Raw genomic sequence first — 26,883 nt, forward strand, 5'->3', positions numbered from 1 at the left:
AAATCTTGAAACACTATCTGAGAGATGGGATGATCATCTACCCACTGATCATTAAAATCCAATATGATTTTCCCTACATGAATATGTATCAGTCATTTACATATATCAGATTCCAAATGAGATTATTTGCATATTTCTTTGTCATTTTGAGAACCCCAAATGATTCTCATTTGTGTTGGCTCAACAAATTCAGTGCTGGTAAGGAATGCTCACCCAATTCCCGATTCTTCTAACTACAAGAAAAATGGACTCACATGAAGTTGACTCCTACGGCACAGCCGGACGTGATGAGCATGACGTGTCCATCGATCTCAAAGTCGTTATTGATGATCCGTACCGTGGCGAGGTACACCAGAATGCCAGTCACGATCCAAATAGAAAGCACCGATGCGAGGGCGCCAAGAATCTCTTCGAGACATCACCCAAAAAAGAGAAATGTACAAGTGTGAGAGAAGTCCTCCATTTATTTCTCAGCTTCTTTGAATGGGCCAGACTGTAATAAGCCTTATGTACATTTTTAGTATTTTAGAAAAGCAGTTTAATTTGTTACATTTCAGTCTAATTGATATAGTTGAAATAAAAAGTGGGAGGAAGGTTGAAAATTGGTTATCTCCTTTATAGAACATGTTAATTACTTAATGTACCCATCGGGCTTATACTCTTAAACTTTGTCTAAGTGGAGCTTCCACACTGTAGCCAATTTCTAGGACAAAAACGGATCGAAATTATAGAGGATGACCAAGTGCGGCAGATATGTGAGCAATTGCTAGAAGCCAGAGAAAGAATGTTTGAGGATAAGAAAATATGGAGAATTGGGCAATATGTCGCGCTATCCACTGAGGAATGACCTATCGAAAGAGACAACTCTTGTGCCAATATCTTCGCTTTCACAAGTGTGTAAAATATAGTATCTTGGAGCTTCTCCGAAAGAATAGGTCACCAGTAGATCACAAAAAGGCTAGGCAACAACTACTTCACAACAGAAGAGGCAACCATATTACTGTTGCTAACCCAGCGGAATTTCAGATGGAAGCACCAATTGGCCGGGACTTCTCGCTACTAGCGTGGTCCTGTTCTGTAGCTTAACTCCCACCCTTAATTGGAAATTGACATTGATTTTTTTCTTCTAAATAGGAACTGATCTCAATGACAACTCGATCGAGTTTCCTACCGGATCGATGCCAGCCGAAGTTCATTGTCTTGGTCGGAGGACGAGTGGAGACCCAGAGCGAAAACAAACTGACACACATGCTGCCCAAGTCCGTCAACAGATGAGCAGCGTCCGTCATGATGGCCAAGCTGTGAGCCAGGTACCCCCCTGTAAAACACAGAGAACCCATATGAATGCCAACACTACATTTACATAGCGAACCAACCTCAAATATGCCTATCAAATGCCTTCATATAGTTAAGGTTCACCCAGAGTCCTAGCCAGTTCAGAAAACATCAGAGATTCTTAAGTTCTTTAGAGTGATATTCCAGGTCAGAGATTCTTAGGTTCTTTAGAGTGATATTCCGGGTCACATATGTCATCCATACATCTACAAACATGAATACCCCTGCAGTGGATGTGAAGTAATGCATTGAAGATAGCAATAATTGAAATTCGAAATCCCACAAACCAACATTTGCTGAGTAGTTGTCATCACAATGTGTACATATTGCAGTGTTTTTGTGCCAACGAGCCGTCGGTTTGGATAATTTGCAGCAATGTTTTGGCCGTTGCTGGCTGGCGACTCCATCACTGGTCATATTCTATATTCTATATTCTATATTCTAATAATCTCCTCGGTTTACGGCAATCTGGATTCCACCCCAGACATGGGACAGAAACGAACGGCCTTGATAGATTTAAAAACCCAAATTGAGATCTTGAAAGATAATGGAAAACTAGCCATGCTTCTTCTCGTAGACCTCTCTGCCACTTTTGATTTGGTCAATCACCAAATCCTATGCCTGCACCTCCACTCTGCTGCCCATTTCTTGGACTCCGCCTCGGCTTGGATCAAATCCTTCCTGAGTAACAGATCCATGAGGGTCTTCTCACCATCTGCAGCCGCTGACCCTGCTCCAATTCACTGTGGCGTTCCACAAGGGTCTTGTGTGTCACCCACACTTTACAATGTTTTCACTAAGCCGCTCTTTGATGTACTTGATTATCTGGGTGTCTCATAAACTAACTATGCTCACGACACCCAGATACTCATCCCCATCACTGGCGACTACCTAGTTGACACTAAGGCCCTGAATGACGTTTATCTGGTCATCCAGGGCTGGATGGCCCAACATGAATTATGTCTCAATGACGACAAGACGGAGCTCCTCACCCTGGGCTCACCGCAACGTCTTGGCAAGCTAGATCCCTCCTACCAGTCATTCATCATAGATGGTAATACCATCAAAGTCTCCAAAGACACTAAAACATTAGGTTTTTACTTGGACGCCACCCTCTCCCTGACCCGACAAACCAATGCTGTCAGATCAGCGTTGGCTTACACGTGTAAACTCATTGCAGCTTGCATACCTGTTCCTGACCACCCCGAACAGTGTCACCTTAGCCAGAATGCTCATTATGTCTAAGATTGACTATTGTAGTGCCCTATATCTAGGCACCAGCCAAGGGAATCTGAATAAACTTCAAATCACCCAGAACAATGCCATTAGGGCAGCCTTAAACATTCCCAGAAACCACCACATCTCCGAATCTAGATCCAACCTACACTGGCTACCTGTCGAGCAAAGAATTGCACTGAAAACACTTGCATCTCACGCACAAATGCCTAACCAACAACGCCCCCCTTTACCTCTGCAACCGGCTCTCCTTCCATTCTTCCACCCGACCGCAAAGAACTGCTCAGCTCCATAGCCTGTCTATCCCTAGGTTAAAACTGCAAAAAGCGGGGGTACGAGCTTCCCTGTCCTTGCCTCCAAGCTGTGGAACACCCTCCCTGTCACCATCAGATCTGAAAACTCTCTTAACACCTTCAAGCAAAAACAACATTTTGGCTTTTTGATCAGAACTAAGGCACCTCTGCCTCTAGGCCTATCTGCTAACTTCTATTGTTAGTTTGTATATACTCATGTTTGCACATTTATTTGTATATAATCATGTATGTATATTATGTATATAACTATGTATGTATACTACCTGTATGTATATAAACCTAAGTTGCGCCCTGATGCCCCTGGGCTGGATGGTGCGCGTTACAAATAAACAAAATACAAATACAAATATTCTGCGGCGGTAAACATACCAATTGAGCACATGCACTGCCTCTGGCACCATGTTTACTTCTGGAAGTCAGAATGCCTCGCCGGCCATCTTTGTTGAAGCCTGAGCTGAATGATCAACCCACCCAGATACTCCGCCACCACTACCGACCATCACCACGCTGAATGGCTCTCCATGCAAAATCCCGCCATATAAATTCCGGTCTATAAATCTGTCCATAGTCACGCCCTCCACTACCTCACTGAACGCAGCTCACGGTATTCTCCCACTCAAACTCTCCCTCCTCGTCTCTTCACAACCTATTAGCTCCTACGCCCCCCCCCTGTGCCACCTCCCACTTTTGCTCATTTCACTACGTGCACCAATCTGCTGAATGCTGCCCCCCTTATCCCTTGTACCTGCCACCTGCTGGCCGCACTTCTTGTTATTGTTTTGATCCCATGTACAGCACTGCCCCCTCCCCTTTCCCCTGGCACTTTTGTCCTCCCCCCTCCCATGGTCACGTGGCCTAGTAAGATCGATGTCTCTGTCCTACATCTGTTCCCCCTTTGCCTCGCGCCCTGAAACACTTGTCTATAGGCGTGTTACAAATGCCATATCATCTCTCGGTCGCATAACTTGCAATTGAACGCTATGACGATTTTTCATTTGAAGACATGTGGACAAATGTTAGGTTCAACGCATTTACTTTGCAGAGAAAAAATGTATGCCGATAAGTACAGATGAAATGACAAGAAAATAAATATGGATAAATAGAGACTACAATGTATACAAAAATAAATACCATGAAACCTGGATCCTTACTTGTAAGTTATATCTGTTTGAAATGAAACCCTGTTCTTTAATAAACATGAATAAATAAAAAATTATTGGTTGGGTGTCCCTCCATGTTGCTAATCTTTTCTCCGTTTGGCTAAAGCCCCCTCGCCTCCCCTATCATTTTGTGAACCTTGCCTGAAATAATTGGGGGTCACCAACCTATTGCTCCCCAAGATATGAGGCACACACACCTGATTATTCTGGCAGCTAATTTCACCATCATGGTGATTCACGCTCAACGCTAACTTTGAATTAAAATGGCCCCTTTTGACTTCTAATTAGTTTTGATGTGTCGCTTTCGGACTTCCGCACACCCCCAAAGCCAGCACTTTCCAACTGTCTCATGTAGTTACTGCTGCACCTTTGTGTTCCATTCACATTTTGGACCTCATTAGGGTTTGCCATTGCACGGGAAAGTGGCAGTGAGAGCTTTACCACCAGTTGGCCCTGTGGAATTACCACAGGATTACAAGTGGTGGTAGGCAGTGTAAATCCCCATTTTCTGGAGACCATAGGACTCCATTGGGGATTTTTGGCAGAGCTACCACTGGTGGAATTACTGAGTGCTAATTCCACCAGGTTTTGGAGGGAAAGTGGAGGATTTATCCCCAGCTCGATGCTGCAGGTACATCCTCCACTTTTCCTCCAAACATCAGCGGAATTACCTCTCAGTAATTCCACCAGTCGTAACTCCCCCAAAACTTGTAATTTGGCGGTGCAGAAAAAATGGAGGTAACTAAATGACCTCCACTTTTTTTCCTGCACCACCAAACTCGTAATGAGGCCCAATGTTTTCCTCTGTAACCTTTGGCCTTGTCCATGTAAGGTCACTGGATTTGGCAGAAAAACCTGGCGTGGCCACATCCGAACACACATACCTCATTTGGTGAACATCTATGGTTATTTTCATGTTGAATAAAAAGTGCATTGGGCTTTCCACGGTTTCAAAAAATGGTGCATTTCGGGATGGATATCTCAAAATCGTCTAATTCAATTTCGGGATTTCCAGCAGGCGCAAAACTCAAGATATTCTCTTTTTCAAAATACAGAAATTGATCTATAATTCAGACCTGCCCGGTAGGTTACACATTGTCAACAAATACATGCCTGTCGATTGTGCCATACAAAACACACACATTCCCCAAATATGCATATTGTCCATGTCATAGGCTAGAGGACATGACTGGAGACCATCTACTCCATGGAGAAGGTCCAGGAGGAGGTAAAGGGTGAAATCTCAGGCTCCTCAGCCCATCCTCAGCCTTACGTACCCTAACCTCTATCTGCCTTGAGACTTCTCTTTGCCAGTTTTGCATGTGGCTCCTACCCACTAACAGGGCAGAGTTGTCCAACTCCGGGCCCGAATCCTGATGGGTTTTTAGGATATCCCTCATTAATATTCATGAGGAAAAATGAGCATACATTTAGAATCATTGTATGCAAATTTATCTCATGAATATTAATGAGGGATATCCTGAAAACCCAGCATGGATTCGGACCTCGAGGCCTGGAGTTGGACAACCTGAAGGGCGGGATCCTAGTAATAAAGATAGAAACCCCCTGAGTATGGCAGTGACCCCCAGTTCAGTAGCTGTTGAAGGGAAAAGTAGCTGAAAGCGGTAAATAGAGAACTATGGTTTTTGTTTTTTCAACATGGCTCTCTGGTTTCTTCAAACTATGAGTCCACCCCAAGGACAGCAGTGACTCAAAGACCTTCAATATGACCAGGCAAGAAGGAAAACACATTTGCGGACCCCACTTTCACATACCCCAGTCCATGAACATGTAGCGGGGGAAGGGGCACAAAAAAGGTTTAACTAGATCCTAAGGACTTCAGGATGTTCACCACTTGAGCGAAGGAGCACAAGATTCCACTGGTGTGAAGAGTAGCTTTCAATTTCAAGATGTTGTCCTTAATGAAGGCCCCGGCAGTGGACCAGTGCTAATCAATACAACCAAAAGAGATTGGGGCGGCTAGGGGCTCAGGACAACCAACCGTGAGCTTAGTCAATTACTTAGAAAGTAAGTCAATTATCCAGTCAATGGGCCAGCTCGGTTAACTATAAAGGGGGCAGAAAATCACCAGCCGTGTGAGAGTGCACAGCAGCGCGTTCGAGAAGAGGAAGAGAGCGCCGTGGAGTGAGTAGAGGAGTGGAGGAGATGAAGCAGAGAGTAGGAAGTGAGAGAGGAGCTGAGAAGGGAAGGAGGAGGAAGAGGAAGAAAAACTGAGAAGAGGGGAGGAGAAGGAGGAGAGAACATCAATATTAGGAGACGGAGGTGGACGACGACCCTCAAAGAGCAGAGGGGGAGGAGGCGAGAACATCAACGGGTAGGAGAAGAAGTGAATGATGTGCTGAGAAAAGAGGAGGGGGAAAGAAGAGCAGAGGAGAAGGGAGGTGGTGGAGAAGCAAAGGGAGGAGCAAAGGAAACGTGGAGAAAAGAGGGAAAGGGAAAGAGACAGATTACTGTGTTGTGGATCATTGAGGGAGAGAGGAGAGGAAACACATGAAAGGGGATGGAGGATAAATAGTGAAGTGGAGGATGGGATGGAAGAGAAGTAAAGAGCAGGAAGAAGAGCGGGTTGGCCTGGAGTGAACCTCCCCAGAAACACATGAGCTGCTGGAGAAGCAGAGCAAAAACAGTCTTGGGCAACACAGGAAGGGGAGGCCACAGCAATGCTTTTTCCCAAGTAGATCCTAGATAGAATTGAAGATTGACAGACGTAGGGATGAAAGTTGCACCGACATGGACGCAGCGTCATCTGGGGCTCCAACTCTGCAGAACCACGGACCTGCACATCGTATCTGGGGGAATGAAACTGAAGGAAGCCATTGGAGTAATGGTCCAACCCACCAAAACTGCATACACCTCTGGCTATGGGCCAGGGAGCTGGAGCCAGGACAAGAGTGTGGTACTGGAAGGTGAGGGTGGCTCAGGGGTGGTCCAGATCCGACAGAAGAAAGGTGTGGGAGTGAAGGCAGCTCAGGGAAGAGGAAGCATGCCACAGACAGAAGAACACAAAGAAAGGCTGGCACAGGAGTGGTGGTGGGATAGAGTAGCGAGGAGAAGGGTGAACAGGAAAAGGAGATACAAGCCAAGAAAATAAAGAGCTTGAAGAGAGATTTGAGGAGGTGAAGAGAATTCAAGAAGCCGAAGGATGTTGAAACATGAGAAAAGGGGGAGAAGCTCAGCATCATGGAGGACAGGTGGAAAAGGAGAGGGAAATGTGGAACAGACAAAGAGAAGAAAGTCAGGAAGATCTACCAGACAGAGGAATTAAGGAGGGAGAGAACCCGGATGCAAGAGAACGAGAAAAATGTCACAGTGTGTGCCAACTGGAGGACACATGAGAAGCCCAAAGCCAGTGTCAAACTAAGGATTGTATTAAAGTTTTACAGGACATGATGTAATACAGTCAAAGGATAACTCAAAGTGAGGGGAGGATCAATAAACACATTAAAGAACAACAGCTTGCTTCGACATGAATCCACTTCTGAGGCCTCTCGTGTCTTCTGACCTGAAACCCTCAATTATGAAAGCCTTTTTTTCATGAGAAGAGGAATAAAGATTCCAAAGGGGGTTGTGTATGACAGAAAAGACACTTATAATCTTGACTCTTCATGTATCGTCTCTCAGGAAAAGATCAAATACAGCACAGATTTGTAACGAAGCGGCTCCCAGCCTTCTTGGGTTGACATGCTAAGTTTATTACCAGCTTCATAGGTATCTTACAAGCGGTTTCTTAAGTTACTTTCAAGTTACATAAAGGACATAAAACACTGGCAGCCCATCACCCAGGCAGAGGGCTCACCAACTGACCAGGTTAGAACATTCACCCATGCATTCCATCACTCAGGCATAAACACTCGACATGACATTACAACATTCCTTCTGCAAAGCCAAGCCATACGCACCAAGATTGTCTTACAAGATGTCAGGGGCTGGCCTTGTCCTGGATTCACTTGATTGTCCATTTGAGGACCATGCACTGTGCTTTCAAGTTACACAGGTTTCCTGAACCCTTGCCAGTTAGGAGAGAGGATCAGGACCTCCGTGGCTAACACGTATCTGTCTTGGAAAAAGCCTAAGGAACTCCACCTAGGAGTTGAGCAGATAGCCTGAACTCTTCAACACAGCTCTCAGAGACTGGCTCAGGGAGTCCCACAACCGCATGGAAGTTCCCTGCTGTTTGGTCTTGGTCCCAGAGGCACACCCCCTCAGACCCTGCCTGTTTTATGCTCACACCCTCCCCGGAGAGATTGCAGCATCTTGTAACTCTTCCCACAGATTGTGGATTCCGCCCTGGACTGCACAGGCCCGCCAGAACGTCCCTGATCTTGGGCACCTCTTCTACTCCTACCTACTCGGGTATAGTAATGGTATCTCTCCTCTCTGCCACTAATGTAAAAGGCTTTAACCTCCATCCCGCTCCTTGACATTTAATCTCCTGATGGTACTTCTCAGACTACCCTACACTCCCTCTCTATATGGCATGAATTCCCTTTCACCCCCCTCACAACTCTTCTACGTATGAGAACAACCTCTTCTCGTGATGTACGTGTCTCCCCCAACTTCTTTGGCTTACTTCCTACAACCTTGATGTGGCAGGATTGTCCTGTAAACATAACACGCTGATGCTCTCACATATGTTTTAGCCCGTAGAGTCCCCATCATGCCGGAGCCCAAGAACTCGTGCTGCACTCGAGCCTTCTAATGTGCCCACGTCCCACCTTCCCCTTCAGTCAGCAGACCGTGTCCCAATGCTGCCCTCAGGGACACACAGGCCATCGGCTGCCAGGGCCTTGCTATAGCTCTGCACAATATCACCCTAAAAGGAATATAAGCATTGTTTACGCCAAAGCTGCATACTGCTGTTACTTCGCAATATACCCTGCACGTAACCGCAAGGCTTGATCACAACAATCTGCTTTCTGTTATTACAAAATGTCTACAAACGTCATGGAAACTAACACCTTCCATTATTAAATTGCAAGAACATATTACTGATAATGCTTATGCCCTTTTATATAAGATGTGCTCTGAGCTAACGCCCTCAGAGCGCTCCGTCTGGCAACTGATTAGCACTTGTCATTCTATAATTCTGCTGACGCTGTATTTGCTGTTCTATTATTTCCAATAAGAAACCATGGTTTATCTGTCAGTTTGGTGTCCCGAGTCTTCCTTGCTGTGCTGCGTGGTTCTTTGGGGGTCCACCTGGGGACTTACCCTTCAACCGTATCCCAACTCCCTTTCTTCTCCACTCTCCCACACTTCCCATTCCTCTGATGGTAGCTCTTTCATCCTCCAACCTCTGCCCAGCCTCCATCTCTCTCCTTTTACTCCCCTCTCAGTACTCGTCTCTTTCACCCCCTCTACACCAAACTCTTTCCTCCAACTTCTACTTGAACACCCTACACTGCCACAATGAACTGGCTGCTATTTATAGCAGGACTGCACCTCTCCTTGGGCGGGGTTTAATGATATTGAGAGCACCTGTGTACTGAGGTCTTTGCTGGTTTGTGATTGGACCATGGGCGCATGGTCATGTGCCTTGGAAAGGGAGTGGCCTGTGGTTACGCTGTCCGCCATCTTGGATTCCAAAGGGCCTGGGCAGATGTGAAATATCCTTTATTCTTCCTGTAGAGAATTTGGTCATTGGTGGTATTAGTCTTGCTCCCTCTACTCTCCTAGCCTGGGAATCGGTGCTAGGAAGCCCGATGTTAAGCCTGGGAACCTGTCTGCTACACTTAAACTGCCTTTGTCACAGGGAATGTGAACGTTTGGAGTCCCTGCGATGCTGGGAGAATCAGGGTTGTCTGTTTCTTTATCTGTGTGTTCTACACAAATCACTTAATCCCTGTTTGAGTGCAGGTTTGTAACACTGGTGCTGGCGCAGATTTCCTGAGTGTGAATCACTTTGGGAAATAGTTCCTCCGGCATCATTGCCAAAGGAAATAATGTATGTCCTCGCTCGTGGGAGACTTTGAAACATGGCAACGTTGTTCGCTTAAAGGGATAGGCTTCCATTTCTACGCCAGTTATTTGGGTCTGGCTAGGGATCTTGGATGGCTCTCTATGTGTGTTCACCTTATAGCAGTCTCCCTAAAGGTTAGGGCTATTCTCCCTCCCTGGTGTGGGCACTGATAGGGGTAGGGATGGTGAGGGTGTGAGGGACCCCCATCATTACCCCCTTTTGTGGCCCTGCATATTAGTATAAGCAGTGAGGGCATAGATGCCCCAGTTATTACCTCCTTGGTGATCCTACATACCTGTAGGCGTGGTATGGGGAGAGCATTCCAATAAACTACCCCCGTTGTAGTCCCCTATATCAGCATAAGTGGGGGGAGGTGAACTAACTATCCGCCGGGGTTCCTGGTAATCATTGTGAAAAGTGTGTGGTTTAAAGGTCCTGGTGACTAACTTCCAGGTGACCCTGGTGTTTGCAGAGATGGCGATGCTGCAAACATTCCTGTCACTGCCACCCTAGGAGGTCATGGGTGTCTGTAGGGTATGAGAGGATGTGCAGGCCCTTATTGACTGCCATCTAGGTAATCACAGCTGTCTATAGGGTTGCAGATAAAGTGTATTCTCCTGTGACCATCCCATGACTGAGTGTGGGTACCTAGTTAGGTCAGTCTGAGGATCTCCTGCATCTCTCCTCCAGGTCCAACATTCACTAGTTTGGGTGGGCCCTGGCCAATCTTGGGAGGCCCACTGGTCCCAAAGTCAGGCAGGGGACTTTGTCACACAGACCAAGTAGAAGGAAAGTTGCAAGAAGAGGAAGCAAAGCAAAAAAAACATGGGGAAGTTACAAAGATGCTTAGGCAAGAGGGGAAGAAAAGCAAAGGGAGAGGATTGAGAGAAGGTGAACGAGAGGAATATTGAGTGGGTGATAGAGAGAACAGCAAAGAGGGTACATGAAGAGGAAAGAGGGCTTGATGAGCGAGGAAGACATTTTAAAAAGCACCACAGAGATGGGGAAAGATGCGAGAAACACAGAGAAGCAAGGGATTTAGAGGAGAGAAGACTTAGTAAAGTGAACACCAGAGAAGGAAAAAGAGGAGAGAAACACAGCAAGAGTAGACAAAGATCAGGAGAAAGGATTCAAGGAGTTGAAACGTAGAAAGAGCAGCACAGTGATAAGAGAATGGGCAAATAGAGAGACATCGATAAATAGAAAAAAGTGGTTGAGAAAACCACAAAGAGGGGAGAAGAGAAGACAAAAGGAAATTGGAAGAACTAAGGAGAAGTGGTGAGAAGAGGAGGTGGAGAAGGAACAGATGATGCCCATAGAGGATATGGGGCTCAAAGGGAATGACCTCTGAAGGGCAAAGGGGGACCTAGTCAAGAAGATACCAGGGAGCGTAAGGTGCATTCACAATGACAGAGGGGAAGAGGAAACATAATAGAGAAGAAGATAAGGTCAAGGAAATGGAATGAAGAGTAGAATCCAAGACCCCAGTCATAGACGAGGGAAGCAAGGAAGAGTCCAAACACCTGACCAGAGCAGAAGACCACCCTGACAAGGGAGCGATGCCCTAGCCCAGAGAAGGACCAGTGGAATGACCTGAACCTTACTCAGAGAGAAGATAAAAGCAAAGAGGAACTGACCTGCAGGGTGCTGGTCAGGGAACAGGGCTGCCATTCGCTCAGTGAGAAGACGGATCAGAAGAGTCACCTGGGCTGTTACCCAGGGAGACGACGAGAGGCCGATAGAAACTGTCTCAGAAGGTCAAGAGCCTTCAATCCCAATATGACCGACAACCATCCTCTCACATCTTAACCAGAACGTATTGTGAACCCATAATTTGTAATGTTTTGTTACAGACAGTTAGACCCTTGAAAGGCAGGCATCAGATATATATTACTCTTGGGCAATAATGCCACTCAGCACTCAAAGCATGACCCGGAAGATTCTAAGCACCTAGAATTGTTCTTTTCCAGCGTAGGCCTTCCATGAAAAGGTCCTAAGGGACCAAGGTACCACATTCATGTCACTTTTAATAGATGATGTCAAGAACCTTCTTAGCATACAAACCCTCCGTAACATCATCTACAGGCTGCAAGCATATAGCTCAGTAAAGCATTCTTAGCCAACCCTACAGAACCCCTTGCGGAAGTTGGTCTACGAAGCTTGAAAGAAGCGGGATAGCCTGATTGCGTGGAGCCACTTCGTTGCCTGGAAGACTGTGCATGCATCCACCGGATTTTCCCCATTTGAAATGGTGCATGGACAGGAACCGAGAGCTGTGTTGGACATGCGCAAACGGGGCCAGCTGCACTGAGCAGGTATAGAAGCTGATGTTAATCATTTATATCGATTTGAAGGCAGCTTTCGACAGTGTACCCAGAAATGAATTGTGCAACTGCCTTCTTTCTTTGGGTAGCCCCCATTGGCTGCTGGATAGTATCCTCCATCTTTACGATGGCAGTAAAGCAAGAGCCAGAATGAATCAAAACAGGGTATGCACAGACCCTTTCCCCACCAAGAGAGGCGTCCAGCAAGGGAGTACATTAGCACCAACCAATTATTTATTCATGAATTGGCCATTGGAATCAGCAGTCTAGAGGCAGAAGCACCCAGCTTAAACAAGAAGAAAATTGGCGTATTTTTATATGCGGACAATGCCAGCTTCATCTCTAATACCCCTTGTGGCCTGAAAAGTAGCTAGCGTTGCTCTCTAGTTCCTGTGAAAAAGGGGCTGAAAATGAATGGCTGAAACTAAATTGACGGTATGCCGCCCTAAAAATAAACATGTGTAAAAAGTAGATCTTTAGCTGAAAGGAACAAAAAAAGATGTTGTTAAAGAGCGGCAAATGGAATGGCCAAAAAGAAAAGAGTGCTCTATTAGTGGCCAGAGCATCGCAAACAGTGGCCAAATTCAGTGACATCTTGGGGAAGAGATCAACTACTGCAGCAATTGGGGTATACAGCAAAAAAGATGTACCGGGGGTAGTATACAGGGCAGAATGGTGGTGATGTAGCTGTAGTGAGAAGTTAGTAAGGGTGGAAAACATTTTCTTAAGGAGATGGCTAGGGCTCCGAAAGAGTGTGTCCAGCCCAATAATACAGCTTTAGTTAAATCTTATAGACATCGGTGTGAGGATCAGAATGGCGCCCCTACTATATTGGATTCGATTGTGGACTAATCCATCATTACAACCATATCGAGAGGAGCTGTTGGATATTCTTAGCTCCGAAGCTGCCAGCTCTTTTCAATGGGCCAAACATGAAAAGCAGATAGCCAGCTGTTTAGGCCTCCCTATTCTTTGCCGCAAGCCAGAAACTATTGTGAAAGGGGCAACTGATCTCATTAAGGAGGCCAATAAGTTGAAAAGCTGTGAGGAGTATGTAATGAAAGCCTCAAGCAGCGAGAATGGTCAACCATATCTGGCAGTAAATTCCACAGGGGGCTACAAGTCTTACCTTGATCAAATACATTCAACTAGCGGTTCCCAGCGTAACAAACACCATTGTAGCATATCTTAAATGTCAATATCGGTCAGTATTTCATAGGGTTACTTCTGTCCCCCTTCTTATATGTCGGAATTACCGGGAATCGCTTCCAGGATCGCTTTTAGGTCCCTGTGACTTATTAATGGTCATTGAAAAGGCTAAACGTATAGGAAACTATCTTCTTTTGAATTTGAAAGGCATATTTGTATCAGATCGAAAAAGAGGTATGCGCGTTATAAGAACAGTATCTAAATTGAATCCATCAATTACACGTGTTTTTATGATGTGTCTTTGTAGACGTGTAATTGTCTATGGCAGAATCCCTGTGATGGCATAAGATTGCGTGGTAGCATAATTACAGCACCTACTTTCAGTTTTGGCTCATGAGGAGGCATTCGTCCTACAGCGCGTCTCTCTTTAGAGACTGAAACGTTGAGCCAGTAATTAACTGTTCATTGGCACTGGAACCGCCATGCCCTGTGTGAAGAGAAGTGGGGGTGGAAAAAAATAACTTGAAATTATTCTGAATGTTTGCGATAATGGAAGGTGAAGGTAAACACGTAGAACCGTGCTCATTCTGTTTGTTAAATTGATAGCTGTTGTTGAAGGAGAAGGGCACACAGAGGTGCACTTTGCCATTTGGACAGCAGAGGGCAACCTAACACTGATACATTGCCTCAGCTGAGTATGGAAACATACCTAAGTGTTTTATATATATATAGAACATGCAGAAATCTCTCTTTTTGAAATTGAGCCTGGGAATCTTACCACTGGGAACAAATTTAAACAGATGGGATAATAACAAATCACCGTTTTGCTGCTTCTGTCCGGACACGCTTGAATCCCTACAACACTTCATGTTCCTTTGTCCGGTGAATATACTTATTCATAGGAGTGGCCTGACATCAAAGTAAGAACTCTATCCAAAGCCGAAAGACTGTGCAAATCGATCGACCAACTAAAACCTATTACTCAGGTAATGGCTTATCTAGGTAAAGCCTGAAGGCTTAAGATGAAAAAGGTTTTGGAAGAGGGAAACGCAGCTCTATCAAACCCCCTGGGAACTGCTACTGGGGGGGGGGGGAGTCTTGGGAGTGGAAATTAAATTAAGTGTGAAGTAAATAATAAAAGATAGCACCAGACCAAAAGCCAATAGATGTGTCTGCTCCCTGTCACAGGGCCTGGTATATCTTGGCTATAAATGGTGCGACAGCGTTTGGCAATGTAGTTACTATGGAAGGGTTTACCACATTTATTTTGCACTTTAACCATTGTTTTTTGGACATGGCCCTAATTTTCAGGGATGTTAATGAACCCATTTGTCCTAAAGTGCTGTTAATCGACATTTGAATATTATTTATTGTATGATTACGTAATATATTGCACTTTTTCTCCTGGCTTTCGTACGGGTTACCTTTGAGACCACGTAAATAGGGGATTGCCCTATACTTTCTCTATTAGGCACATGCACTTTAACTTATGATCTTGAATTATGACATTAGTTGATTTCATTTATGACTACATGATAACTTACAAGCTTGATACAATCTTTTAAAATGTCTATGCAATCTGCCATTTGTGCAATAGCAGCTGTGTGCTACTGCCGATGAGTTATGGCAATTGCCAAAAAAACATTTCATGATGATGATGAGATGAAGAAGATCTGGTCAAATCTAGAAGACATCACCTTGAACTCAAGGCAGGTTGTACAAAAGACCAGAGCGAGGATAGCCCTGGTATGAGAGCTGCCGAGCCAACACATGAAGGAAGGCAGGGACAAACAAACAAAAAGCTCTCTGACCGACATCTGTGGAAATTCATGATGGGAGACCAAGTCTTCGTACTGCTGCCGACATCTGATAACAAGTCGTGGACCCTATTTTTATTATGGAAGCTTTAAGCTATCCCAGATACTAAGTGCTTCAAACAGACTGGGGAAAGCCGTGCCATGCTTTGCATGCCAACTAGTTGAAAGGATGGAATGACCCAGGTGATCTAGTCATGGTAGGTCATAGAGGAGTGAACATACCCTCCAAGTCCTTTATGCCAATGGATCAGGTCCCGGTACATGAGTGATGGAAGCCCCACCAGTCCAGTGATTTCTGTGATTTCCTTGACCACGTGGGCGTCGAAGGATGAAATAATGTTTCCTTCATATCCATACCCCTCAAGGGAAGTCAACTTGCCTCAGGCCATATCGCTTACCTGAAGCCTGATAAAATATCATGTAAGATGAGTCCAGAAGATGTCAGACTTGAAGGTCATTAAGCTCTCACAAGGACATTGGGCAAGACAGTTTGTACTAGTGGGACACCAGACAGGAGCTGGTTGCTCTTTTCTGAATTTTGGAAGGTGCACAGAATCTCAAGCTTTAACACCTACGCTCTAGCAATGATCAATGAAATAATGTTCCTCCCCAACAAGAAAGAATGATGTGCCTTCCAAAAGGGATATATTTTAACATTCACGCACCAACCCTCCAGATCTCCAGTATTGTGGGAACCTTGACGGACCTACAAAGAGCTTCTCAACCAAATCGATTAAGGTGGGCCAGACAGAGCCAAGAGGCATTTGAGGAGAGGAAGTGCATTGTGGTGAGGGGCCCTTGTGGTCATCGTTATAGGGACCTGAGATTGACATCCTCAGGTCCTCAAGGGCAGCTGTGCTACCTAAAATCATATCCCCAGGCAAAGTTAACCAACCCATCTTAGAAATGTTGAAACTAAGACTCACCTTGGTCAGATGGGAAACCTGGACAAGATGGTGGGGAGTAAACTACATATTCTATAGGTGGAAGACTATAGGGGATACCTAAGCACTCCACAGAAGTGCTTTCCACAACCCAAAGACTGGTTTTACACCACAAATCTACTGGTGAAAAATCCACTCGTCTACATTACCATGCCTGGGGACCGGTGAGTTTTCCACCAGCTTTCTGCCAGCAGATTCCTGGTGGAAAGCCAGTGGAGTACAAACTTAAAATAGAGTCATTACCGCAGGTTTGTACAAAACCAATGGATTTTAATTCTAAATCAGCCCTGTGGTGTGGTAGACTTATGTGCCTCATCACGAGTTTGGTGGTAACCCTTAAATGTGGCAGTAACGCTATTACGTTGCATTTAAGGGTCCGCCAAATCACTGGTTTGGCATGATTTACCCCCAGCTATAAGCCACGATTTTGCCGAGTTATGGTGCTATTACCATGTGCTAATACCGCCGACAGTAGTAGCGCTGAAAATTCCCCATTAGGCCCAATGGGGAATGGGGAATTACCGTTCAAACCTGTGATCAGGTGCTAATAGTGCCAGGGTTTTTGGTGCTAACGCTAGTAGCCCCGGCGGTATCCCGGCAGTATTACCGCTGGGATATCGCCTAACTCGTAATGAGGTCTATTTTCCCATTGTTCACATCTGCCTAGTAACACACTCCAATTAATCACATATGCATTGGAATAACGCCATCTTTTCTACATCCTGAATTCTATGGTCCACCTAATAGGCCTTATATGCAATCATGCTATGAAAAAACATTGCACCCGGCCCTTCATCTCACCAACCTTTTGCCTGTGGCACTTGTCTCCTCATTCCCATCTGCTTATATGTACCCTGCTCCTTTGCCTCCCAAAGCATAACACAGGAATAGTACTGTTTTCAGAGACTAACTCAAAAGGGCATTGTCTTAGAAACACAAAACAGTTCAACATGTGTTGAGAACTGGAAGGAAGAATACTCAGGGACAGGGGCTGTCCCCAGAAACATCTCAATGGGCCTCATTACGACCCAGGCGGTAAGGGGTTTACGGCAGCGTAAACAGCGCCGACCCTTACCGCCTGAGTACGAGGTCCCTTAGCGCCATGGCGGATTTAACACCTGCTTTTAGCAGGTGTTAAAATCCATGGCGCTAAGGGACCATGGAGTTAATTACGCCACCGTAATTTACGGTGGCGTAGTTAACGCCTTCCCCACTCCCATTATGCCCTATGGGGCAAAAATGGGAATGGGGAAGGGTAAATGGGGATTGGGGACTTACCGCCCCGCCAAGGTCGGAATGGGGCGGTAAGTCCGCCAACCACCATGGCGTAAACATAGTTTACGCCATGGTGGTAAAGTCACGGCCCAGGCGGTAACTTACCACCTGGGTCGTAATGAGGCCCAAAATATGGGGAAGTTGGCTCGACACAGTATGAAATCACACAGAATTGGGCCTCACGGGGCAGGGTGTAAAATATGGTGGAGGGTTGAGGACCCTAAGGGCAGGTGGCTTAGGGGGGGCGGAGGGGAGGGAACGAGAAGCTTTCGATCAGCCGTGAAGTGAAGGGTAGTCAAGAGGCGAGAGTCACCAACTGAACCATATCGTATGTTAAAGGTTCCTTTTTTCGTTTGTTTCATTATTTTTTGTTTTACGAAATCAATAAAAAAAATTACAAAAAGAAAACAGTTCAACGTGATTTTGTTTGAGTGCCTTCATTTCCAACCCCTAACCTTTTGCGCTTTGAATCGGCTTGCTCGCAAAGTACGTGACAAAATAACAATGAAATTAAAAAAAACATTTTTTTGAAACCCCTTAATTCAGGGACAGCCATTGTATTTGTATTTTTATGTATTTATTTCTATAGCGCTTTATGGCAAAGTGCTGAACAGAATAAAAGAAAAAATGTTACACCAAAGAAATGAGTAATACATTCCAGGATTAGTCTCACTACCAGCTGCACCTCCTTAGAGGTATTCTTCCCTTCCTCTCCTTCCCCCAGAAGCTCTCCAGGACTGATATCTCTGCACTGGCTCCCAGTGGCGGCGAGGATTCAGTTCAAAATCCCCTGCATTGTTCACAAGGCCTTCCAGGGTCTGGGACCTCAATACCTTCAATTCACTCTTCCTAAATATCTTCCCTCTCAAGCTCTTCACTCATCCGCCTCCAACTCCCTCAGGGTCAGTCGCTTCTCTAAGCAACGAGCTAATGATAGATATCTTTCCTCGGCTGGGGCCTCCCTCTGGAACAGCCTCCCTGCCTCCCTGAAACTTGAGGAGAACCATCTCTGGTTCCGGAAGCACCACAAAACCTTCCTCTTTGCTTCTGCTTTCTCTCCTCCTCTACCCTGCTGAAATTCTGGCCAAAACTGTACTGGGGACCTGCCCACCCTCTGATCTCGGGCCCAGGTCCCCTCCTCCACCAGTCACACACCTGCACTGCCTCCCTGACAACTCCCGCACTTGGGGACTGTTTTCTGTATCCCTACAGTCTCCCACCAGCACTTGACACCTCATGATGTCTGCACTTACCCTTGCACTTGCCACCAGCTGGCCCTTCTCTTACTGTTATTTATTCTTTTTCCCCATGCACTGCACTGTCCCTTTCCCACCTCCCACTCTGCACTTTTCCTCTTCCCCCTTACCCTACACTTGCGCAATCTGAATGACACTCAGCCTAGTAGGATCGTTGTCTCTGTCTTCCCTCTGTTCCCACTCCCTGCTGCATCGCGCCTTGAAACACTTGTGTATAGGAGCTTTATAAATGCCATATCATGTATCATATCATGAAAAAATTGTGAAAACATAGCAGTTAATTGGGAAGTTGTGATAGGAGGTAGATCTTCAGATTAGCTTGAAAGATGCAGAGAGAGGTAGAGGAACAAATAGATAGAGGGAGGGCGTTCCAATGCTTAGGGGCAAGAAATGCGAAGGACCGAAAGTGTGAAGAAGTGCAGAGAGGTTTGGGGACAGAAAGGAGGAATTAGTGCTGGGAGCGCAAAGCAAGAGAAGGGGAGTAGAGAGTGATTAATGAAGAGAGGTAGAGAGGGGCGAGACCATGGATACACTTAAAAAGAATAGAGAGAAAATGGAAGAGAAGATAAGGAACGTAGAGAGGCAGCGATAGAAGAATGACAAGGAAGGGAAAAAGAAGACGAACAGATGAGCTATACACAGATCGAAGAGAGGTACGGTGAGAAGCATGGAGGTCAGGAAGAAGAGCAGAATAGTAGTTAATGCGAGAAAATATCAAACCGAAGAGTATTAGCTCAGTAGCGTCGAAGCAGAGGTAAGGACGGGCACGTCAGATGTTGAAGAGAGCACAGTGGCAGGAGCGAGCAATAGAAGAAATGTAAAGGGAAAACGAGAGGGAGGGGTAAACAATGACACCAAGGTTATGGGGAAAAGGGAGCAGGGAGGGGGGGAATAGAGGTAGCAGTGAAGAAATGGGGGTGATTTTGGGTGCTGCACAGGCCAGTGAGGTGACCTGCGCATAGCGCGCCTCTCTAGGGGCATAAAGGGGGGCAGGTAAGGTTCAGGAGCAAGCGGCGGTTGGGGAAGAGCGTTTGTCTCAGGTCGCTACTCCCGAGCATTCCCTGTAGTGGGCCTGTCAATTTCAGCAGGTGTTAGAGACGGTGAGGTAGGGTTGTGGTGCTTAGGCTTTATTAGTGGTGGGCAGGTAGACCTCGAGTTAGGGATTCAACAACATTTCACAGATTTACATTTGGGGAGTACTGTAGATAAAGTACTCCCCCCTTACCGCATTGAAGGTGCGGCTTCACGTTTTGTTGCCGCGCATTCGTGCAGGAGCCGGGTCTTCGGTTTGCTGTGCGGTGCCAGCAGGCTCTGTGGCTTTGGGGGCTGGGTGGTCGCTGTGCGGATGTGGAGTTGGGGAGAAGGGTTGGGCATAATTCTGCCCTGTGTGAGGAAGTATTGTTTGGGTTGCGCAGGACTCCAGGCAGCCTGCTTTTCGTCCGGCGGCCGGTAGTTTCTGTGCGCTTTAGCGCGGTGCTGTCTCGTGGCCACCAGGGGGCAGTGCTGAGCCCTTAAAGGGGCCGCACGGTTACATATTAGGGTACAGTTTATTTTACCCCTTTATGTCTTAGTTGTAGGAGGGTGGGGCTAGATATAAAAAAAGAAAAATAATATTTTCTATTTAAATTTCCGTGGGCAGGGATTTTTATATAAGGTGTGGGGGGATAAGTTACTACGCCTCTCCTTGCCTTAAGATCAGTATCCTTTTGGGGCCAGTGTCACAGGCCTGGGATTTTCGTTGCGCCTGGAGAGTAAAGCAGTTTAAGGAGGAAGCCTTGTATTGCTTTATCAGATATTTCCAGGCAGGCTGCGCAGGGATTTAACAGAAAGGCTCGGGGGTCCCACCTTCTGGGGTAGGTGGCAAGAGGTGGTAGCATTAAGTGGAATTCATTTTACAATAAAGATGGCTGGAAGGGGAACAGGAAGTAAGAGCTTGGTGGATGCTCAAGCATTGAGGGAGGCCCTGAGTATCATTAGTAGGGCAACGAAAGCACAACTAGAGGGGGCAGTGGGGGAAGCTGCCGGGAAAAAAGGGGCGGGAGAGAATAGGCCACAGCGCAGAGTGGTGGCAGATGGGGCCCTCGCTGCAGTGGTAGCTTGCAGCCCGGCAGCAGGTAGGGGGGGTGTATTGGACAAAGGGGTCAGAAGGAGCAGGAGGGAGGTACCCAGGAGGGCGTCCAGGAGCAGGGGGAGGTAGGTGAAGGACTGGGTAGCGGGTTGAGAGCCAAAGATATGTTGGAGGTCTCTAAAGGTTTGGGGCCAATAGTGGGCACAAAGTAGGTCAGGGGTTAGGCCTCGCGGAACAGAGGGGGGCGGTGGTGCGGAGGGGCAGAGAGGGAAAATACCTGCAAAAGGGTGCAGGTGGGAGGAGGCGGGAGTGGTCCCCGTCGAGTAGTGAGGAAAGGGAGAGGTGCAGAACGGCCTCCCCGCCTAGGAGGACTTCGGGCAGAGGGCATAGTATGGCTCCCACGGTTCCTGAGGAGGTGGCAGGAGAGGGCTTGAGACTGGCCCCTCTGGAGGACGTACGAGGACAGACTAGAGGACGCAGCACGGTCCCTAGCACGGAGGACCAAAGGGTGGAGGAGAGGATCCCTCGCCGGAGAAGGGAGGAGCAGGCAGTGGTTTGTACGGCCCCATCGAGAGGACGTTTATGGAGCAGCGGGGCGGATGCCCTGGGCTCACCGGAGGAGGAGCTGCCCGGCCAGAGCATGCACTTGCAACAACCATGGTATTACTTCCAGGATAATGAAGGGGAGGAGGAGTACGTGGGACAGTGGGAGGACGAGGGGCACAGTGGTGTAAGGGGGAGGGAAAGGGTTAGAGGGGGTTTAAGATGGGAAGGGGAAGGTCAGGAATGGGGGGCAGGAGTGCAAGAGGAAGGCAAGGTAATTGGTTAGGGGAGACTGCTGATGTTTTTTGTCCCTGCAGCAGGAGCCTGGTGAGAAAAGAGATGAGGAGTATCGGAGGGGAGGCCAGGCTGCGGCTGGGTGATGGCAGTGCAGAAAGAGGTGAGCAGGAAGGGGAGTGGTCAGCAGCTTGGCACAGGTCGGGCACGAGGTGGGGTCAGGAAAGGATGGGGTTGGGGCACAGGGGACAGGGGGAGAAAAGGGCTTACGGGCCACGGGGGCCGTGGAAATGGAAAGGAGGATATTCTCTGTGGAGGTGCAGACGGACAAGGTGGATGAGCCTGTGGCTCCGGAAGTAATACAGGCCCCAAAGGAGAAGGCTGCGGAAGGTACCGGAAAGGACAAAAATATGCCCTATATGGGCATTACGAAGCCATTGAGCACGCATTTGATGGGGCAACAAAGGATAAGATATGGGCTGGGGAATTTGTGGACGTTTTTAAGCTCCTGCACAGGGAAGTGAGAGCGAAGGGGGGGTCTAAAGAAGAGGAGAGGGAATTGGCCTTGCGTCGAAAGGTGCCGGTCAAAATTGGACGTCAGCTTTTATTATTTACGCGAGCGTTTACTGTGAGAAGGTTCCAGAAAGGTGCGTAGCGCTGTTGAAATACATGGATGTTATAAGGAAGGTGTTCACGGGTATTTGGGGGCTTCGCATGGGTGAGATATGATGAGGAGTTTAGGGCGAGGAGGGCAGAGGATAGCAAGGCGGTGTGGGGTGAGATCGATATGGATCTCTGGCTGCAATGGATGGAGCCTATGAAGCCAGCACCAACGTTGCGTACGGCGAGTGGTTTGCCTGTGCCTTAACGGCCCTTTCGTGGTCGCCCGGAGGGGGCGGGGGCAGGAGGCAGGGTTCCGCCCTCAGCAGCATGTTGGGCCTTCAACAAAAGAGGCTGCACAAGGGCAGCATCCAGGTTCAACCACGAGTGGAGCAGATGTGTGGGACGGCACCCGATTACGCAATGTTTCCAAGCAAGGGACAGGGGGAGAGGACGCAGGGCGGGGCATTATGGAAAAAGGCATATACTCCAGTTAGAGTGGAGGTTTTGGAGAAGTGGCTCAGATTTTACCATGACAGGAAAGGGGCCAAGATTTTGGGGGAGGGCTTTCGTGAGGGTTTTAGTTTGGGTTATCAGGGTCCACGTTTGCATCGGTGGGTGGAGAATTTGAAGTCAGCGAGGGAGAATGTTCAAGTGGTAATGGCAAAATTGAGGAAGGGGTGGCAGTAGAGAGAGTAGAAGGGCCATTTTTCAGACTTGTTAGTGTCCCCATTGGGGGCCTTGCCCAAGAAGGTGCCTGGGGAATGTAGATTAATACACTATTTATCTTCGCCCGAGGGCATGTCAGTCAATGCTTTTATTGCTCCGGAGGATTGTGGGATGTCATATGAGAGTGCGGACCAGGCGATTGGGCTGGTGAGGAAGGCAGGTTGTAGGGCGTTCATGGCCAAGTGCGACATCAAGGCAGCATTTCGACTGCTACTGGTGCATCCAGAGGATTTTTGGCTGCTGGGGATGCAGTTTGAAGAACACATTTATATAGACAAAGCTTTGCCTTGCAATTTCATGTGCCTTGTTTGAGCATTTTAGTTCCTTTCTACAGTGGGTTTTTACATATAGTTCAGGATCGGAGGGTGTGTTACATTACCTCAATGAAGTTTTATTCATTAGCGAAGTGGGTAAACAATAAGAATGTCGGAGGATGTTAGGGAACTTTCAGACACTGATGCAGGAGTTGGGAGTGCCATTGGTGGAGGACAAAACTGAGGGACTGGCAGTGGTGTTGACATTTTTAGGGATAGAAGTGGGTTTGGTGGCCATGACCTAACGCTTGCCGCACGACAATGTGAGCAGGGTGGTAGGTTTGCTGGAGAAGGCAATAGTAGCGCGTACAATGACACTGGTGGACATACAGAGGTTAGTGGGGCATCTCAATTTTGCATGTAGGGTAGTGGCCCACGGGCACACTTTCTGTAGGAGCATGGCGCGGTTTATGGCGAGATCTAAGTGCCCACATAACAGGGTAATGTTGTCGGTAGAGGTTAGGAAGGAGTGCAGGATTTGGCTGCGATTTGTGGAGGGGTTCAACGGGGTGTCCATGTGGCTCCAGAATGACCCAGTCTCATCGGAAGTGCAAATATTTTCAGATGCAGCAGGCGCAGGCGGATTTGGAGTTTTCTAAGGGGGTTGGGGGGTGCGCGGCAAGGTGGCCAGAGCAGTGGCAGAGAGGAGGAAGAAGCATAGCCTTTTTTGGAATGTTTCCCTTTGTTGGTAGCAAAGGAGTTGTGGGAGGAGAATTGAAGAACAAGAAAGTAAATTTCAATATCGAAAACGAGGCAGTGGTTAAAGTGGTTAACAGGCAGTCGGCAAAAGACCGGAGGGTGGTGAGACTGATGAGAGAGTTTGTACTGCATTGTATGAAATGGAATGTGGTGTTTAGAGCAACGCACGTGCCAGGGAAGGATAATGGCATCGCTGATGCATTATCTCATTTTCAGTGGCAGAGATTCCGTGAGATGGCACCAGGAGCAGATAAGAGCGGGTATCGGATCCTGGAGGAGCTGTGGAGAATAGGAAAATGAGAGCGCTGTCCTTAGTGGAGGTTTCACTAGCACCGGCATCTAGGACAGCATACATAAGGGCATGGACAGAGTTTGTACAGGAGGAGCGCGCAGCTGGAAGGGCAGGGAGGATGCGGAGGAGAGGAGCAGGGATGATGTGATTAACTTCCTACTGGAGTTTATGGACAAGGGATGGTCAAACACAACGATATCGGCTAAGCTGGCAGGCATTGCCTTCTATGGGAAATGCTTCTCGGGTTTTCAACCAAGTGGCGGGAGATGGCAAGCAGAATGCTAGAAGGTTGGGCGAGGCAGAATAAGAGGGAAAAGGATAGCAGGAGGCCGATCTCTGTGACATTGATGGTTAGGTTATGTAAGGTTTTAGATGGGGTGTGCTGGTCAGCTTGGGAGGGGAATATGTTTTCAACATGTTTCACTTGGTTATTTTTCGGGCCATTTAGGGTGTCCAAGCTGGTGGGGGGGGGGGGAGAGGGGAAGGAGGTCTGCAGTGCGGGGATATTTATTTCTCGGAGTTGGGAGTGGATATTAAACTTAGGAGATCAGAGACAGATCAGAAAGGAAAGGGATGTTTGGTGCTTCTAGGTTGAGTTGTAAGGAGCTGTGCCCGTTGATAGGTTTATCGTGGAAGGAGACATCTGGGGAAGAGAAGGGTTGGTCTTTCAGCATGAGGATGGGGCAGCAGTATTGGCAGCACAGGTGCTGGGAATTATGAGGAAGCCTTGGTGGCCGTGGGAGAAAAAGCAGAGGCCTATGGAACTCATTCTTTCAGGATGGGGTGGCATCGGAAGGGAGCAGGTTGGGGCTACCGGAGAATAAGGTTAAAAGCCTGTGTCGGTGGAGGTCGGGAAAGTACAAAGGGTATGTCAGGGATTTTGGAAAAGGGTCAGGTTAAGGGTGTGACTAGCGCTGGGAGTGGGGTGAGGATGGGGGGTTGGAGGTCACTGAGAAGAGACTCACAACTCATTTTTCTTTTGCAGATGCGGCTCGGAGGAGGGGTGAGCTGCCGCAGATATGTATTTGTGGACATTCAATAGTAAAATGGGTAGGGAAGGAGGCGAAAAAAGGATTTTTGGTACACAACTAGGTTGCAGTTACAACGTGGTGCTAGTGAGATGGCCAGGGATAGGGGGGCATAGGTGGGATCACTGCTGCCCATGTTAGCGGGATTGAAGGAGCAGCAAGGGGTCCCGGGGGGATAATAGTACACGCGGGGGAGAATGACTTGGTATGAGACACAGGTGTGGCTCTGTTAAGGAAAATGAAAAGGGACCTTGCATGGTTGCGGGAGATATGGCCCAATGTAAGTTTGGCTTGGACAAAGTTACTGCCGAGGAGAGTCTGGAGGGGGGCGTGAATGAAGGGGCAGTTGATAGAACAAGGTAGAATAATAACAGGGAGATGGGGAAATGTTGTACTTTGGTGGGAGTGCAAGTGCTGGTAGAAAGAACACCTCATGGGAGGGTTTTTCTGGTGCCAGGGACATGGCCCTTTGGAGGAGGGGGGGTACTCGCGCGGTAAAGGAAGGGTTGGTGCTGTTTGCATGAACGGGCTACCCCGATGGTACAAAGAGGGGGAACAGTTAGTGAAGAAGAAGGGGCGTTGCCTCGGGGGAGAAGATGGGAGAAAGCGGGAAGGAAGGTTTGAGAATATTTTAAGGAGACGGAAGGGAGCGAGGGATAGGTAGGGAGGAATTTGAAATGCTTTCATTATTTAATTGTGGGGGAATGAAAATTGTTTAATTATTAAATTGTTTGGCAATTTGTTAAAACAGATATGTTAGTCTGTAAGGCCACCGGCCAGGTTAGCGTTTCTTTGTGAGCTGTGGCCTGTCACATTAAAGCGACCTTTTCTACCACCAAGTGATTCTGGGTATTTTTGTGCACTAAGCCCAAAGAACCTCTGTTTTTGTGGGATTAAGATGAAGGAAATGGGACGGCATCCAAGATTGACTGCAGAGAGACAGTTAGAGACAGTAGAGTGTAATGTACTAGAGAAAGAGGAAAAGAAGAAGAATTGCATGTCGTCGTCATAAAGAAGGAAAGGGAGGTTAGAAGAAAAAATGAGGGCAGAAAGTGGGATGATGTAGAGGGAAAAAAGTAAAGGACCTAAAACAGATCCTTGAGGGACCCAAAGAGGAGGGGACAAGATGTAGAGGTTTGGCCAGCCCAGGTAACAGAGTAAAAACGGTTGGAGAGATAGGAGTGGAACCACTTGAGAACAGATCCAGAAAGACGGAGAGAAGGGAGGGTGGAAAGAGAAGTGAGTGATCAACGGTTTCAAATGCTGTAGAAATATCAAGGAGAATAAGAAAAAGGGAACGCTTAGAGGGCTGAGAGCTGAGACGAGAGTTGGAAACATGCAGAAGGGCAATCTCAGTGGAGGGCGAGGGACGGAAACCAGATAGAAGTGGTGGCAGAAGGGAGTGAAAGTTAAGCTATGTAGAGACGTGCGAGTATAGAGCACGCTCTCGGAGTTTAGACAGAAAAGGTAGAAGAGATATAGGCCGGTAAAGAAGGATTAAGGGAAGGTTTTTTCAAGATTGTAATTGTAATTGGTTATTTATTATGCGCTTAATACCCAGAGGTTTCTAAGATGGGAAGAATAAG

General features: G+C 47.3%; 1 protein-coding gene across 1 annotated transcript in view; it reads right to left on the reverse strand.

The window, feature by feature from the left end:
* Window positions 1-26,883, reverse strand: part of SLC30A3 (solute carrier family 30 member 3) — an 85,478-nt gene that overhangs the window by 56,120 nt on the left and 2,475 nt on the right. The window contains exons 2-3 of the mRNA XM_069605128.1: window positions 1,172-1,318; window positions 255-408 (exon numbers count right to left, since the gene is read on the reverse strand). Of these exons, the coding sequence (XP_069461229.1) occupies window positions 255-408; window positions 1,172-1,318 (301 nt within the window). The remainder of the gene's footprint in view (window positions 1-254; window positions 409-1,171; window positions 1,319-26,883) is intronic.

Source organism: Ambystoma mexicanum, chromosome 4p, assembly GCF_040938575.1.
Source record: "Ambystoma mexicanum isolate Mex_15411 chromosome 4p, UKY_AmexF1_1, whole genome shotgun sequence".
Lineage (NCBI taxonomy): Eukaryota > Metazoa > Chordata > Amphibia > Caudata > Ambystomatidae > Ambystoma > Ambystoma mexicanum.